General features: G+C 38.1%; 1 protein-coding gene across 1 annotated transcript; it reads left to right on the top strand.

Moving 5' to 3' along the window:
• Positions 1 to 983: 983 nt before the first annotated feature.
• Positions 984 to 15,627, top strand: LOC128214433 (methyltransferase-like protein 27). The gene is made up of 6 exons (XM_052920903.1): positions 984 to 1,152; positions 2,025 to 2,184; positions 2,542 to 2,670; positions 3,096 to 3,231; positions 6,519 to 6,611; positions 15,028 to 15,627. Exons 2-6 carry the CDS (start codon positions 2,080 to 2,082, stop codon positions 15,291 to 15,293), a joined length of 729 nt encoding a protein of 242 aa, XP_052776863.1. The 5' UTR covers positions 984 to 1,152; positions 2,025 to 2,079; the 3' UTR covers positions 15,294 to 15,627.
• Positions 15,628 to 16,267: the final 640 nt, after the last annotated feature.

Raw genomic sequence — 16,267 nt, 5'->3', positions numbered from 1 at the left:
ATATTATCCTTTATACAAATTATGGCCCCTGATTGACTATGGAACTTGGGTTAAAGTTTTAGGGCAGGTTGGGATATTTATTAATAACTTCTATACCATTCGTTCAATTAACTTAATACTTCACACAGTTGTTCAGGACCATTACACAATGAGGTTACATAACTCCATATTATCCTTAATACAAGTTATGGCCCCTGATTGACTTAGGTTAAAGTTTTAGGGCAGGTTAAAGTTTTAGGGCAAGTTAGGATTTTCACTTATAAGTCCAATATCCTTCATTCAATTGACTTAATACTTTACACAGTTGTTTAGGGCCATCACATAATGAGGTTAGATAACTCCATATTATATTTTATGCAAATTATGGCCCCTGTTTGACTATGGAACTTAGGTTAAAGGTTAAGGGCAGGTTGGGATATTTATTGATAACTTCTATACCCTTCATTCAATTGACTTAATACTTCACACAATTGTTCAGGACCATCACACAATGAGGTTACATAACTCCATATTATCCTAAAGACAAGTTTTGGCCCCTGATTGACTTAGGTTTTAGTTTTAGGGCAGGTTAAAGTTTTAGGGCAAGATGGGATTTTAATAAAAAAAATCTTCTATACCCTTCATTCAATGTACTGAATACTTCGCAGAATTGTTGACGACCATCGTACAACAAGGAACATAACTCCATTTTAGCCATAAATACAAATATTTCCCTTGGAACTTCTAAGTCAAAGCGGCATAGTCGAGCGCGCTGTCTTACGACAGCTCTTGTTAAACTTAAATATAAAAATTTGCGATCTATTTTTTGTCAGCAGTCTTATATAACTGGTTTCCATGGATTTTCGCAAAAATTGGCTCGTCCCAAGACAAAACATAAACAAGTTGTCAAAACGTTCAATCTGTGATAATGCAGCTTTAAAGTCAGTTTAACTTGTAAAACTGCGTATTTTATATCATGCATTGAAGCATAAAACAGAGGATGCATTAGATGTCAACATTTGCGGGTTAGCAGACATATACAGGCGGCCTGATCCTCCATGCGTGCTGATATTTTACACATGTAGAAGATACCACCTGGTGTTGTTGTGAACTATTATATGGTAGCGGTTTAGTTGTTGGATTGGATTCTGTGATAGTTTGATCTTCTGATTTGTAAGTTTTTTTCCTTAACACACTGATTTTGTATGTGTTATCTTATGCAGTTTGTGAATTCTAAGAACACCCGTTAGATCAGAGACGTATAGATGTTTGGATGCAATCTGAGAGTACATGTCAAGATTGCGATTGGTAACTAGAGTGAGTTTCACACATATATGATATTGATATAGCACCAGGGTGCAACAGTTTAACCTTGAATTAGCAAACATGTAAGGGGCCTATATACACCATATCATATTTGGGGCCTATTAATTCATGTAACTGGGGAGGGTTGCACGTCCAAACGTGATCCCTGGAGCCGCCCTAAGATTATTTATTGATGATATGGCATTTTTTTGTTTCTAAATCAATCACTTTAAAAAACGTGGAATATTTTGCTTTTAATAGCTTAAAACATTTATATGCACAATTCTCAACGCTGTCGTATGACAATGATGTTATCTGTTAACACTGAACCCCCGAAAAATAATGAGGAACTTAAGCAATCATTTATACACGGCTGAGCAGACAGCCTTTCGCTATTATTTTTAAAATGCTACTCTTGCCTTATAACGTGTGCAGTTGTTCAAGGTGGTTTAAACGATAGGAAATCATAAGTAGATGACGAAACTCATTCCGAACACCGCGGCTATTTACCATCGCAAACAGCCTCGTATGTATGCCGGTGCATTAGTGAAAGAAGTCATTGACAAGAACTCTGACATTGTAACGGTAAACCGCCTATAAACATACGCGGTTAATTGTAATCAATGGAACCAGGACGAGGTGTTCCCGACGCGCTGTACCATACCCCCCCCCCCCACACACACACACACACTAACAGTAGGATATAGTATGGAATAGGAATAAAACATTTTACCTTGTAGCTTTAGGTCTGGTGAAGAACTGTACGAGGGAGTGGAGAAGAAGACGCGGGAACACATGGCGGGGTACTTGGCTAACTTTCACGCCCACTGGAAGGGGATGACTCCGGATGAGGTCACTGACTACTACAGCAAGTGGGCGGACACACAGAAATATGATCAGGTTTGTATGTTTTGTGAGGTATGGCTCATAAAGCATGTTAATACATTAATGTATACCGACAGAGGTTTTGCTCTTGTTCATATACGAATGTTTCATGATCCTCCATCTGACCTGATATAAGAAAAGTCATTGACATTGACCTTGAACTGAAGTCGTACATTAGGCTTAAACATAGGAAATGCCTCGCACCACAGAAGGTTATTACAAAGTCTTACGTTTCATGTCTCTAGCTAGAACAAAGCCAAAAAATATTATCTCCGTATTGTACAGAGTAAGGTAAAATACATTTAACTTACTATTCTTGTTTTGTTTGTAATTATAAGCATAGTTACAAAAAATATTTTGACATGTTTGTAGGACTTAGAACCTGGTGTTTACAACGGACCAGTCATCATTGCCGACGAGATGGCAAACAGCTTTCTGGACGGTCGAGACAAGATTCGCATCATCGACATCGCCTGTGGGACGGGCAGAGTCGGGGTAGAGGTAATATCAGTATATTTTTTTCATATATATGATCTTATATGTCTACCAGAATTATAGTTGTCACCCACGGAACCCACGCTTTATTTTCCCCGATTTATCTACAGAACATACTGTGAGGAAAGTAGGCTAGCGACAAGGACAGCCCTACCCTCTGTTACCGGAGGTGTGTCTCGTGCGTCAAATGAAACGTCCGATGTTCACCTCATTAATTATTCATGGGTACGAGGTAGTCAGTATCAACGGAGATATACGTTGGGTTATATAGTCGTTGACCAAACTATGCATACCGGCTATGAAATAAAAACACACATATGAACCGAATACATTTGTGCCTTTTGGTATGTATACGGATGTCACAGCATTAATGATATATATATATAAACAATATCACACTTTTAAAACCACAACATCAACTACTTTTTCAGCTTGCCCACTACGGGTTTGAGCAGATAGATGGCCTCGATCCGTCGACGGGAATGTTGAAACAATGCCAACAAAGGGGCATATATAAAAAGCTGTACCAGGAATTTTGTTCCGACAATATCCTCCCCATCGAAGACGGTACGTATACAAACTAGGCTCCGTCACATTCCTAATTGAGAACAGATGATCGTCACAAGATTGGTAGTTCTCTAGTTGAGTGCCAATAGCAAGTCTAGATTGCACAATTTATTGATGGTTGGTATTTAATTTTAATCGATGAATTAGAATTTCTGCTTCTTGTATACAAGAGTACGTGTTACTCAGTCAAATGACAAAGAAGTGAGATCACGTTGCCGCCGTTGTTTTATGATACATACATACACATACTGGTCCACTGTACTAGTTCATTCAACTGCTAAGTTTAGTGTCAAGGTCAACCGAGTGCGTTGCGACATCTTATACGTGACTGGTATAAATATTAAATGCCAAAGTACAGAGTTGCCATACAGAATGTCTATTAATGACAACGTTCAATCACGTACGCTATACAATTATTTCATTGTGTCAGAAGCATAGCTGTACGTTCTAGTACGAAATAACTTGTGCTTTATTTATGTTTTGATCAGTAGAAGGGTTCGATATAAATTCATCTCAATAAGCGAAAAAACCCGAAATTCTATTAAAAGGTCAGCTATTTTGACAGATAATTTCCGTCATCCATTTAGCACGCAGTCAACAATTTCCCCAACGATTTTCCTCCTGAACCGCTTCGCCAATACTTCTGTCTTTGGCTGGTCATTTTAATTTATTTAGTCTTCCTAATGTACACAACTATGATTGCCATGGTAACACACCTTTGAAAACAACATTAAACTTGCATTATCCTGTAGTTGAGGAAAGCAGATACGTGACTGGGTGTTTCTATTTCCTGCGTGTACATACGTGACTGAACGTTTCTATTTAAAGCGTGTACATACGTGACTGGGCGTTTCTATTCCATGCATGTACATACGTGACAGGCGTTTCTATGTCATGCGTGTTCATATATGACTGGGTGTTTCTATTCCATGCGTGTACATACGTGACTGTGCGTTTCTATTCCATGCGTGTACATACTTGACAGGGCGTTTCTATTTCATTCGTGTTCATACGTGACTGGGTGTTTCTATTTCATACGTGGCAGGCGTTTCTATTTCATGCGTGTTCATACGCGACTGGGTGTTTCTATTTCATGCGTGTACATAGGTGACAGGCGTTTCTATTTCATGCGTGTATATACGTGACAGGCGTTTCTATTTCATGCGTGTATATACGTGACAGGCGTTTCTATTCCATGCGTGTATATAAGTGACAGGCGTTTCTATTCCATGCGTGTACATACGTGACTGGGCGTTTCTATTTCATGCGTGTACATACGTGACAAGCGTTTCTATTTCATGCGTGTTCATACGCGACTGGGTGTTTCTGTTTCATGCGTGTACATACATGACTGGGCGTTTCTATTTCATGCGTGTACATACGTGACTGGGCGTTTCTATTCCATGCGTGTACATACGTGACTGGGCGTTTCTATTTCATGCGTGTACATACGTGACTGGGCGTTTCTATTTCATGCGTGTACATACATGACTGGGCGTTTCTATTCCATGCGTGTACAAACGTGACTTGGCGTTTCTATTTCATGTGTGTTCATACATGACTGGGTGTTTCCATTTCAAGTGTAGACATACGTGACAGGCGTTTCTATTTCATGCGTTTTCATACATGACTTGGTGTTTCTATTCCATGCGTGTACATAAATGACTGGGCGTTTCTATTTCATGCGTGTACATACATGACTGGGCGTTTCTATTCCATGCGTGTACATACATGACTGGGCGTTTCTATTTCATGCGTGTACATACATGACTGGGCGTGTTCATACATGACTGGGCGTTTCTATTTCATGCGTGTACATACATGACTGGGCGTTTCTATTTCATGCGTGTTCAAACATGACTGGGCGTTTTTATTCCATGCGTGTACATACATGACTGGGTGTTTCTATTTCATGCGGGTACATACATGACTGGGCGTTTCTATTTCATGCGTGTATATACGTGACTTGCGTTTCTATTTCATGCGTGTACATACATGACTGGGCGTTTCTATTTCATGCGGGTACATACATGACTGGGCGTTTCTATTCCATGTGTGTACATACATGACTGGGCGTTTCTATTTCATGCGTGTATATACATGACATGCGTTTCTATTTCATGCGTGTACATACATGACTGGGCGTTTCTATTTCATGCGTGTACATACATGACTGGGCGTTTCTATTTCATGCGTGTTCAGACATGACTGGGCGTTTCTATTTCATGCGTGTACATACATGACTGGGTGTTTCTATTTCATGCGTGTACATACGTGACTGGGTGTTTCTATTTCATGCGTGTACAAACATGACTGGGTGTTTCTATTCCATGCGTGTACAAACTTGACAGGGCGTTTCTATTTCATGCGAGTACATACGTGACTGGGTGTTTCTATTCCATGCGTGTACATACATGACTGGGTCTTTCTATCCCATGCGTGTACATACATGACTGGGTGTTTCAATTCCATGCGTGTACAAACGTGACTGGGCGTTTCTATTTCATGCGTGTATATACGTGACAGGCGTTTCTATTTCATACGTGTTCATACATGACTGGGTGTTTCTATTCCATGCGTGTACATACATGACTGGGCGTTTCTATTTCATGCGTGTATATACATGACTGGGTGTTTCTGTTTCAAGTGGAGACATAAGACCTTGTGACAAAGGCTGTAATCTTATCAACGAGCGTACACCAGACTAGTGGAATATCAAGACAGTATGATAAATACTTGACCACTGTCAAATACAATGTTAAGGTGCAACTTCAAATAAGCCCAATGTAACCATTGTTTGAAGTTTAAACATATATCTTGCTACAATTAAAACAAGTGGCCGAATGTTTCTGTATCATCATGTGTACACAAGTGGCCGAATGTTTTTGTTTAAATTAATCTGTATAAATATCTAGACGTTTCCATTTACGCATGTACATAAGGCATACACTATATGTGTTTTAGATTGTCTGTTTAAGGCAAAACATTAACTATCACATGATTAATGATTGGTCGCTGTCCGCCACTATGCGGCAATCTCCAGAAGACGTCGTTAGTTGTTCTATGCTGACGTGAACAGCAATTTCCACACAGCCTGCTCCCTAATAGATCAAGACTATTCCGTTGTCAAAGAAAAAAATATAAAATCAAGATGGCGGTGATTTGCTTTCAACGGCGATATGTTAAGCACGTGCGTTTATTCACTCGCCCATTACGGAACCACTCTACGCGCTGGCTATATATTTAATGAGCGTTTTTAGTTTTTTACGAATCTCTGTCTATTTTAGGTGTGTATGACTGTGCAGTTGTTTCTGGGGGGATGGGTGAAGGCCACATTCCGTGTAGCGGGCTTCAAGAAATGTGCCGCATTGTGAAACCAGGTATTGTTATTGCACATAGCTTTGCAAACCAACTGTATCTGCATAAATATACCTTACCTTGCACTGATGTTATCGTAAAGAAACACACATTTAATTGGCCTTGCACAATCAACCCATCCTAGCTTGAAACTTGTCCCGATTGATATCGCCAGTTATTGCTTACAAAGTGCTACAAGATACGCATTTCATAGGCCATAACTTCCATGCCTGAATAAGTAGCTTTGTCATGAAAGCTATTTGTGGTTTCAAAAACTAGAACATAAAATAATTATGTATTAATGGTTAAAACAGAATGTCATGAGATGTACTCAATATTTAACAACGAATGTGCTTGCTTATGTGGCATATGTGTGGCACATGTCTTAGAATGCATGGACAGGACCATAGTTATACACCATGCATTTTTCATAGATATTTTTTTTCATTACAAAATATAAGAAATATATAGATAGTTAACAGGCAACGACATATTGAGAAATCGATTTCCGATCTCCGGTCATTATTTTATATAGAATAGTGACTCCCGGGTCATAATATTATGACTCCCCCACACGTTGTAAATGACCCTCACATATAATTGTGACTCCCTATAGAATAACGACCCCCTAACCTAAACCCTAACCCTAATCCATCTAAGGTACACTTACAACATAATTAACCCCACCGAAAGGCATCGGAGGAGAATATGGTAATGGCACCCGTCCGTGCGTGCGTACGTGCAACATTATTTTTGTGACCGCAACTCTTCATTCATTATTGGACGGAATTGATTAAAACTATCAGGGATTACTACTACCGATGCCTAGTTGTGCAGAAAGATAAAATGGATTTGCTCCACCTATTCGGGAGTTATGGCTCATAAATTCGAACAACATCTTCTTGTCATTTGCGGTATAGCTGTTTTTATGCCCCCGAAGGTGGGCATATTAAAATCGCACCGTCCGTCCGTCCGTCCGTCCGTCCGGCTCTGTAACTTTCCCTTGTATGGACAGATTTTAAAATAACGTGCCACATGTGTTCGACATACCAAGACGACGTGTGGCGTGCAAGACTTGTGTCCCTACTTCAAAGGTCAAGGGCACACTTAGTGTTTATTCACAATGGAGTGCTGCATATAAGGACATAGAGTATAGGTTGTCGTGTCCGGGCTGTAACTTTCTCTTGTATGGACAGATTTTAAAATAACTTGCCACATGTGTACCACATACCAAGACGACGTGTTGCGTGCAAGACCCGTGTCCCTACCTCAAAGGTCAAGGTCACACTTAGTGTTTATTCACAATGGAGTGCTGCATATAAGGACATAGAGTACAGGTTGTCGTGTCCGGGCTGTAACTTTCCCTTGTATGGACATATTTTAAAATAACTTGCCACATGTGTTCCACATACCAAGACGACGTGTCGCGTGCAAGACCCGTGTCCCTACCTCAAAGGTCAAGGTCACCCTAAGTGTTTATTCACAATGGAGTGCTGCATATAAGGACATAGAGTATAGGTTGTCGTGTCCGGGCTGTAACTTTCTCTTGTATGGACATATTTTAAAATAACTTGCCACATGTGTTCCACATACCAAGACGACGTGTCGCGTGCAAGACCCGTGTCCCTACCTCAAAGGTCAAGGTCACACTTAGTGTTTATTTACAATGGAGTGCTGCATATAAGGACATAGAGTATAGGTTGTCGTGTCCGGGCTGTAACTTTCCCTTGTATGGACAGATTTTAAAATAACTTGCCACATGTGTTCCACATACCAAGACGACGTGTCGCGTGCAAAACCCGTGTCCCTACCTCAATGGTCAAGGTCACACTTAGAGTTTATTCACAATGAAGTGCTGCATATAAGGACATAGAGTATAGGTTGTCGTGTCCGGGCGGTAACTTTCCCTTGTATGGACAGATTTTAAAATAACTTGTCACATGTGTTCCACATACCAAGACGACGTGTCGCCTGCAAGACCCGTGTCCCTACCTCAAAGGTCAAGGTCACACTTAGTGTTTATTAACAATGGAGTGCGGCATATAAGGACATAGAGTATAGGTTGTCGTGTCCGGGCTGTAACTTTCTCTTATATGGACAGATTTTAAAATAACTTGCCACATGTGTTCCACATACCAAGACGACGTGTCGTGTGCAAGCCCCGTGTCCCTGCCTCAAAGGTCAAGGTCACACATAGTGTTTATTCACAATGGAGTGCTGCATATAAGGACATAGAGTATAGGTTGTCGTGTCCGGGCTGTAACTTTCCCTTGTATGGACAGATTTAAAAAAAAAAACTTGACACATGTGTTCCACATACCAAGACGACGTGTCGCGTGCAAGACCCGTGTCCCTACCTCAAAGGTCAAGGTCACACATAGTGTTTATTCACAATGGAGTGCTGCATATAAGGACATAGAGTATAGGTTGTCGTGTCAGGGCTGTTACTTTCCCTTGTATGGACAGATTTTAAAATCACTTGCTACATGTGTTCCACATACGAAGACAACGTGTCGAGTGCAAGACCCATGTCCCTACCTCTTAGGTGAAAGATACACTAAGTGTTTATTCACAAGGGAATTCTGAATATAAGGACATAACAGTGTAGGTTGTCAAGTATGGGTGGTATTTTTTATGTTCAGAGGCAATTTAAAATAACTTGCCATATGTATTTGACACGTAAAGGCAAGATCAACTTTTCATGTACTGACCTTGTTCGTAGGTCAATGTCACATTCGGGGGCATTCGTCACATACTGTGACAGCTCTTGTTTAAGATGCGTTGTTATGCTATTTTGTACGATTCAGATCTTTTATATTCCGTTTTTGTTTATCAATTGTTCGTACAATGAATGAAAAAGGAAAAATGGCTTATTTCTTTCGCTGCATTAATTTCAAAAACAACATTCGGATGCTCTTGACAAGGGAAACAGAATGATTTAAGTCAGTGTTGTCAATCGGAAATTTCAGAAAATGTCAATATTATGGCCGTTAAATGTTTTTAAAAAATGCACAATACGATTTGGTCGACGAAAAATGATTCAATTTAGAAGTAAATATTTGCATCGCGTGCATCATTGAAGTAGCCATAACGTCATTTGACGTAACACAAGTTCCAACGTTACAAAATCTTAATGTAATTGCTGTTTGTGAAAAACTGACGGTAATTTTCTATCTTAGAGGGGCCTCTAAGTTATACTGCTGTTGTGTCAGCTGTAGACACAGCAGCAGCAGCAGCAGCAGCAGTAACAACAGCAACAACAAATATAAGCAATAGAAACACGACAGCGACTAGAATTGATATAGAGTATGTTAGTGATAGGTTATGTGGGGGTCAATATTTTATAGATAAAATCGTTGGGTCATTATTTTATAAGGGGTGTCAGTATTTTATAGAAAGGGGTCATTATTCTATATAAAATATTATTTTATGGGGGTCATTTTACAACGTTACACCGGTTGGAAAAAGTGTAAACAGAGAAATGCTAAGTGTACGTGTACGTATGGGGTTGTACGATGGCCTAGTACAGCGTCATCAAGGCATGTGCTAACTGAAATGACACAGAGCCACCCTAATACAAACATACTGAACTATCAAACCAATGAAGGGACTTACTCAGTGTGTGTATACCACGTGATTAATTGCGTCATAAATGCTACATCGGAAGGTAGTATTTTGCTTCGAATGAAGACTTTAAGCTTTAAATATAACTTCACTATTTCTTCACCATTTTATTTCCACTTTGTTTCATTTAAAATAGAGTAGTTAAAGAAAAGTTATCTTTATTTTAAGCAAAACGTAGCATATATTACGTAATTTATCACGTGGTATACACACACTGTTAATAGTCATTTGGCAAACAAATGCATCTGGAATTGGATTCACAATATATTCATTAAATTTCGTTGAACACAGTGGCAGGAGTGGGCAATTATCGAGGGATGTGTCAACGTCCTATAAATAAACAAGACGCGAATGGAAGGCGCTTCCCACCTGGTCACTTGCCGTAGGTTATATGTCAGAGGTGGTCAAGGAAAGTTATTGGATTGTACTTAAGTTAGAGAAACATCCCTTTATTGGTCGGTTGAATGGTTGAATGACATATTGGGTCGTGTTTATTGTAATGCCATGACCACGAGGAAATCATTGAATGCGAGTGAACAAAACAGAACAGACAGTCTGCATCGTCTATAATACATACACTGTTCAGATAATTGTCAGTTAACATATACAGGTACCACAAGAAGAACTTCGCAAACATATTATGAAGGAAATTGTACCTTTTATTCGCAAGGGCTACACTTACAAGTACACGTACAAGTTACAGTGTTTTTCAAGGGCTACACCTACAAGTACACGTACAAGTTACAGTGTTTTTCAAGGGCTACACTTACAAGTACACGTACAAGGTACAGTGTTTTTTTTCAAGGGCTACACTTACAAGTACACGTACAAGTTACAGTGTTTTTCAAGGGCTACACTTACAAGTACACGAACACGTTACAGTGTTTTTCAAGGGCTACACTTACAAGTACACGTACAAGTTACAGTGTTTTTCAAGGGCTACACTTACAAGTACACGTACAAGTTACAGTGTTTTTCAAGGGCTACACTTACAAGTGCACGTACAAGTTACAGTGTTTTTCAAGGGCTACACTTACAAGTGCACGTACAAGTTACAGTGTTTTTCAAGGGCTACACTTACAAGTACACGTACAAGTTACAGTGTTTTTCAAGGACTACACTTACAAGTACACGTTCAAGTTACAGTGTTTTTCAAGGACTACACTTACAAGTGCACGTGCAAGTTACAGTGTTTTTCAAGGGCTACACTTACAAGTACACGTACAAGTTAGAATGTTTTTCAAGGGCTACACTTACAAGTACACGTACAAGGTACAGTGTTTTTCAAGGGCTACACTTACAAATACACGTACAAGTTACAGTGTTTTTCAAGGGCTACACTTACAAGTACACGTACAAGTTACAGTGTTTTTCAAGGGCTACACTTACAAGGGCACGTACAAGTTGCAGTTTTTTTCAAGGGCTACACTTACAAGTGCACGTACAAGTTACAGTGTTTTTCAAGGGCTACACTTACAAGTACTCGTACAAGTTACAGTGTTTTTCAAGGGCTACACTTACAAGTACACGTACAAGTTACAGTGTTTTTCAAGGGCTACACTTACAAGTGCACGTACAAGTTACAGTGTTTTTCAAGGGCTACACTTACAAGTGCACGTACAAGTTACAGTGTTTTTCAAGGGCTACACTTACAAGTGCACGAACAAGTTACAGTGTTTTTCAAGGGCTACACTTACAAGTGCACGTACAAGTTACAGTGTTTTTCAAGGGCTACACTAACAAGTACACGTACAAGTTACAGTGTGTTTCAAGGGCTGCACGAACAAGTACACGTACCAGTTACAGTGTTTTTTAATGGCTACACAAACAAGTACACGTACAAGTTACAGTGTTTTATTCAATGGCTACACTAACAAGTACACGTACAAGTTATAGTGTTTTTCAATGGCTACACAAACAAGTACACGTACAAGTTACAGTGTTTTTTTTCAAGGGCTACACTAACAAGTACACGTACAAGTTACAGTGTTTTTTTCAAGGGCTACACTAACAAGTACACGTACAAGTTACAGTGTTTTTTTCAAGGGCTACACTAACAAGTACACGTACAAGTTACAGTGTTTTTTTTCAAGGGCTACACTAACAAGTACACGTACAAGTTACAGTGTTTTTTTCAAGGGCTACACTTACAAGTACACGTATAAGTTACAGTGTTTTTCAAGGGCTACACTAACAAGAACACGTACAAGTTAGAATGTTTTTCAAGGGCTTCACTAACAAGTACACGTACAAGTTACAGTGTACCTTTTACTCACAAGGGCTTCTCCTACAAGTACGCGTACACTTTGCAGTGAACCATTACCCACAAGTGCTGCACCTACAACTACGTGTACAAGTTCTAGTGTTTCTATTTCCCGCAAGGGCTACACCTACGCGCGTGGTTTGGAACCTCTCTTCTGTTGAAAATTGAGGTGTCCTCTGCTATTTGTTTAATAAGCGCATTTGCATGCATTAAAAACACCAGGCAAACTAAACGTTAAACGTTAAAACGTTAAACGTGTTTATTTGATTAAACGCCTATTTTTATACATAATATTCAATGGCGTTGTACAATACATGCATACTCTACACATATATCATAATATTTGAACATATTTTGATATAAGACAATATAAAGCAGTTAAACAATAATATATTAAAACTTGCAACATTCGTTAGATTGTAATTGACTAAAGTAGTAATATATGTACATGAAGTAAAAACATAATTGGTCAAAGCAACCGATAAAAAATGGAAAATAAACAAACTCTAAGACTCTAAAAAATCAAATATAATATCAGACATTTCTTATCGGAGTCGGTTTTAAAACAAGTCATAAAACTGTGTAAAATAGTGAGTTTTGAGGTTTTTCTTGAACACATCTATAGACACTGACTGCTTGATATACAATGGCAGACTATTCCATAGTTTTGGTCCGATTGTGCAAAAACTTCTATCGTTAAACCTTGTTCTCTTGTTAAATGGTACATCATACTTGATACCAGGGTCACTAGCTGATCTTAATCCTTGTCTACGACTTACACTCTCAGACAATAACTCAGTCAAATAAGCAGGAGCCCTACCAGTGCCACAGTTGAACATAACTGTCAATATCTTGAAGTTGATTCTAGCCTTTATTGGCAGCCAGTGCAGATCAAAGAGAGCTTGCTTGGCCCCGTCATAATTGCCTCGGTTAAGACTAAAATGTCTTATCCATTGCAAAGTTTATCATTCTCGGTAGTTCTACCCGTTATTCACGAATACAAAGATCATTCAAAGAAAAGTTTTATTATTCGTCGCGAACCAAAGTTTTCGGGCGGGGAATATTGTATTAATGTTGTTAGTCCGTTTGTTCATTTTTTTCGGAACCATATCTTGGTAATAATTGGTCTGATAATGTTTAAACTTGGTCAGAATGTTCCCCTTGATAAAACCTCGACCGTTTCTAAAAATGTGTCATATGGGATACAAATCTAGGTAAATCCTTAGAAAATGAATGTTTCCCCTTGATTAACTCCTAATAAAAGCATGGGTCACATTGATAAATCTTATGTTTGTTTAGAACCGTAGCGTGGTAATGCTTGGTCAGATTATGTTAAATTTGACCGACTGTAACCCTTGATAAAATCTCACCGCATTTTAAAAGTGGATTGAAAGAGGTTAAAAACAAGGTCACTAGGTCAAATCTTGGGAAAATATAAGGAACATATTAGAGGAATATATCTGGTCCAATATTTATGAAACTTAATCAGAATAATTTTCTTGATATAATTATTTACTAGTTTGAAACTCTGTCACATGAGGTCAGACACTAGGTCATTAGGTCAAATATGTGGAAAAATTTCATGTCCAGAACCAAATATTAGTATTGATTGGCCAGACTGTTTTTAAACTGTGGTCAGAATGTTCCTTTTGATGTTATCTTGTTAGATTCTGAACGTGGGTCAAAAAGTAGGTCATTAGGTCAGATCTAAGAGAAGGCAATATATCCACTCCAATCGTCATGAAACTTAATCAGAATATTGTCTTCGATGAAATTTTTGCATTATTTAAACTACGCCAAAGGGTAGAAAATCAGGTCACAATGTCGGATCGTAGAAAAACATTAAGAACACTCTAGAGGCTATATTCTTGCAATATTGCAGGTCCAATTTTCAAGAAACTTAACCAGAATGCCTTCCTTGAGAACACATTTTATCAGTCTGAAATTGGGGTAAAAAACTGGGTTACTATGTCAACTCTAATTGCTGCACTTTATACAACATTCTATCAGATCAGCCAGTTGCAAACCAAATCATATCTGATGTTAACAAGAGGCCATCACTCTGCAGCCGTCTTGCATGTTTCGGTTGGAATATTTCACCAATATGTGATTTCCATGCTATATGCTTTTCCTTATTTGGTGGGAGATATCAAATCAACGAATTTGCTTGTACATGTATATCTATTTGTTCTGACAGAGCCCTCTTGGATATTTATTCTATTGACAAGAAACATGGTTCCGGTTCAGTATTTATAAAACATCTTAAGCAATTTCTTATCTTAAGTAAATTTCCTAATTTTTTCCGTAGTCAATTTAAAAGAAAATGTGTGTTTTTTTAACATAAAAGAATGAACATAAAGTATTTCAGATATTATGAAGCGATTATATCATAACTAAGATACTTTTCTTATTTATTTTTAACTTTAGTTAGGAAATGACTTAAAAAATGTTATGAATGGCGACCCAGCTGATTATAGGCACTTCTTATTATCTTTTATATACTAAACATGTAATATAAGGTATTGTGCAACTTATAAACTTTTTTGTTTCAGGGGGTATGGTGCTGATCGTGATGCGAAAGGAGTACCTGAAGTATGTTGGCGAATACACGGAACGTTTGGAACCTTTCATCGAGAAAATGGAGCATGAAAACAGATGGGAACTGCTGGAAAGTCGCGAAGTCAGCAACTATTCATTCAACCGTGACGGAGTACTCTTTAAGATGAAGGTGAAAATGAACACTGTCGACCGCATTCCTGTACCGGAATCTTCCGAAAAGGATTCCAGCATCATAGGCGCTTTGTCTAACAAAGAATAAGAAAAGCAACACGGTTGACAGCCCATCGGACATTGATGTACGCTGGCAGGAAACACTTGAATGTTGAATGTGATATTGTGTCATTTTTATTATTATTAGTAGTAGTATTAGTAGTAGAAGTTTTATTCGTGCATTATGTCAATAACAGTACATTTTACATCCATATAAGATATATCACATATTATATTTGCATGATATTTAGAGTCCTAATAAGTTATATCACAGAAAGTTTAACATGAAATACATAATACTAGATCTACTAAAACAAGAATTACTTCTGGTGTTAATGATAAAGCTATCTAATTTATGACCAAATAAAGTTTTACCAAATAAAGTTTAACATAATAAATGACATTGCACAGGATAATCCGTAAAGATTTGCACAAGTGCAAAACCTTATTTCCAACGCGGTCCATGTCTAAGGTATTAAAGTTGGCATTGAATGATTTAGTGAACAGTATCATATAATATCATATCATATACTCAGATGAATTAAATTAATATATGACATTCATCACAAATAAACTACTATCAGTATCACCTAATTGTATAATATACCACACAATTATACAAATAGTTAAGGAATATTGAAAACATACCAAAGCAACTATATAAAAATCGTGCGTATTCTTAGAAAGCGCACTTATATTTATCTAATACATAAAAATTATGAATACAAAAAGACAGACTTTTCAGACTTCTCCATTATTTGTTAATCATTTTGGTTTCCGACGCTCGACGAAGCGATTTCTGTCGGTGTTCTTTCAATGAACAAGCTTATCCGTGTGGCAAGGGTTTTAACTATTTTATAAGTATCATATACATTTCGATTGCTGTGAGCGATTAGTATAACAATAAGTTATATATTGATTGACACTGTTATATAATGCCTGATGTGTGGTAAAGAATAATTATAAATTTCTGTATACACAATACTCAATAGATCTTAGGAAAATTATGCATGTCATGAAATA

Source organism: Mya arenaria, chromosome 13 (assembly GCF_026914265.1).
Source record: "Mya arenaria isolate MELC-2E11 chromosome 13, ASM2691426v1".
NCBI lineage: Eukaryota > Metazoa > Mollusca > Bivalvia > Myida > Myidae > Mya > Mya arenaria.
The sequence above is the reverse complement of the archived record's forward strand: the minus strand, read 5'-3'. Positions and strand labels throughout refer to the sequence as shown.

Coding starts and splice junctions, on each gene's coding strand:
- LOC128214433 (XM_052920903.1), top strand. CDS start 2,080: ATGGCGGGGTACTTGGCTAACTTTCACGCCCACTGGAAGGGGATGACT. Junction 2,671..3,095: donor CGGGCAGAGTCGGGGTAGAG/GTAATATCAGTA, acceptor CTACTTTTTCAG/CTTGCCCACTACGGGTTTGA. Junction 3,232..6,518: donor TATCCTCCCCATCGAAGACG/GTACGTATACAA, acceptor TGTCTATTTTAG/GTGTGTATGACTGTGCAGTT.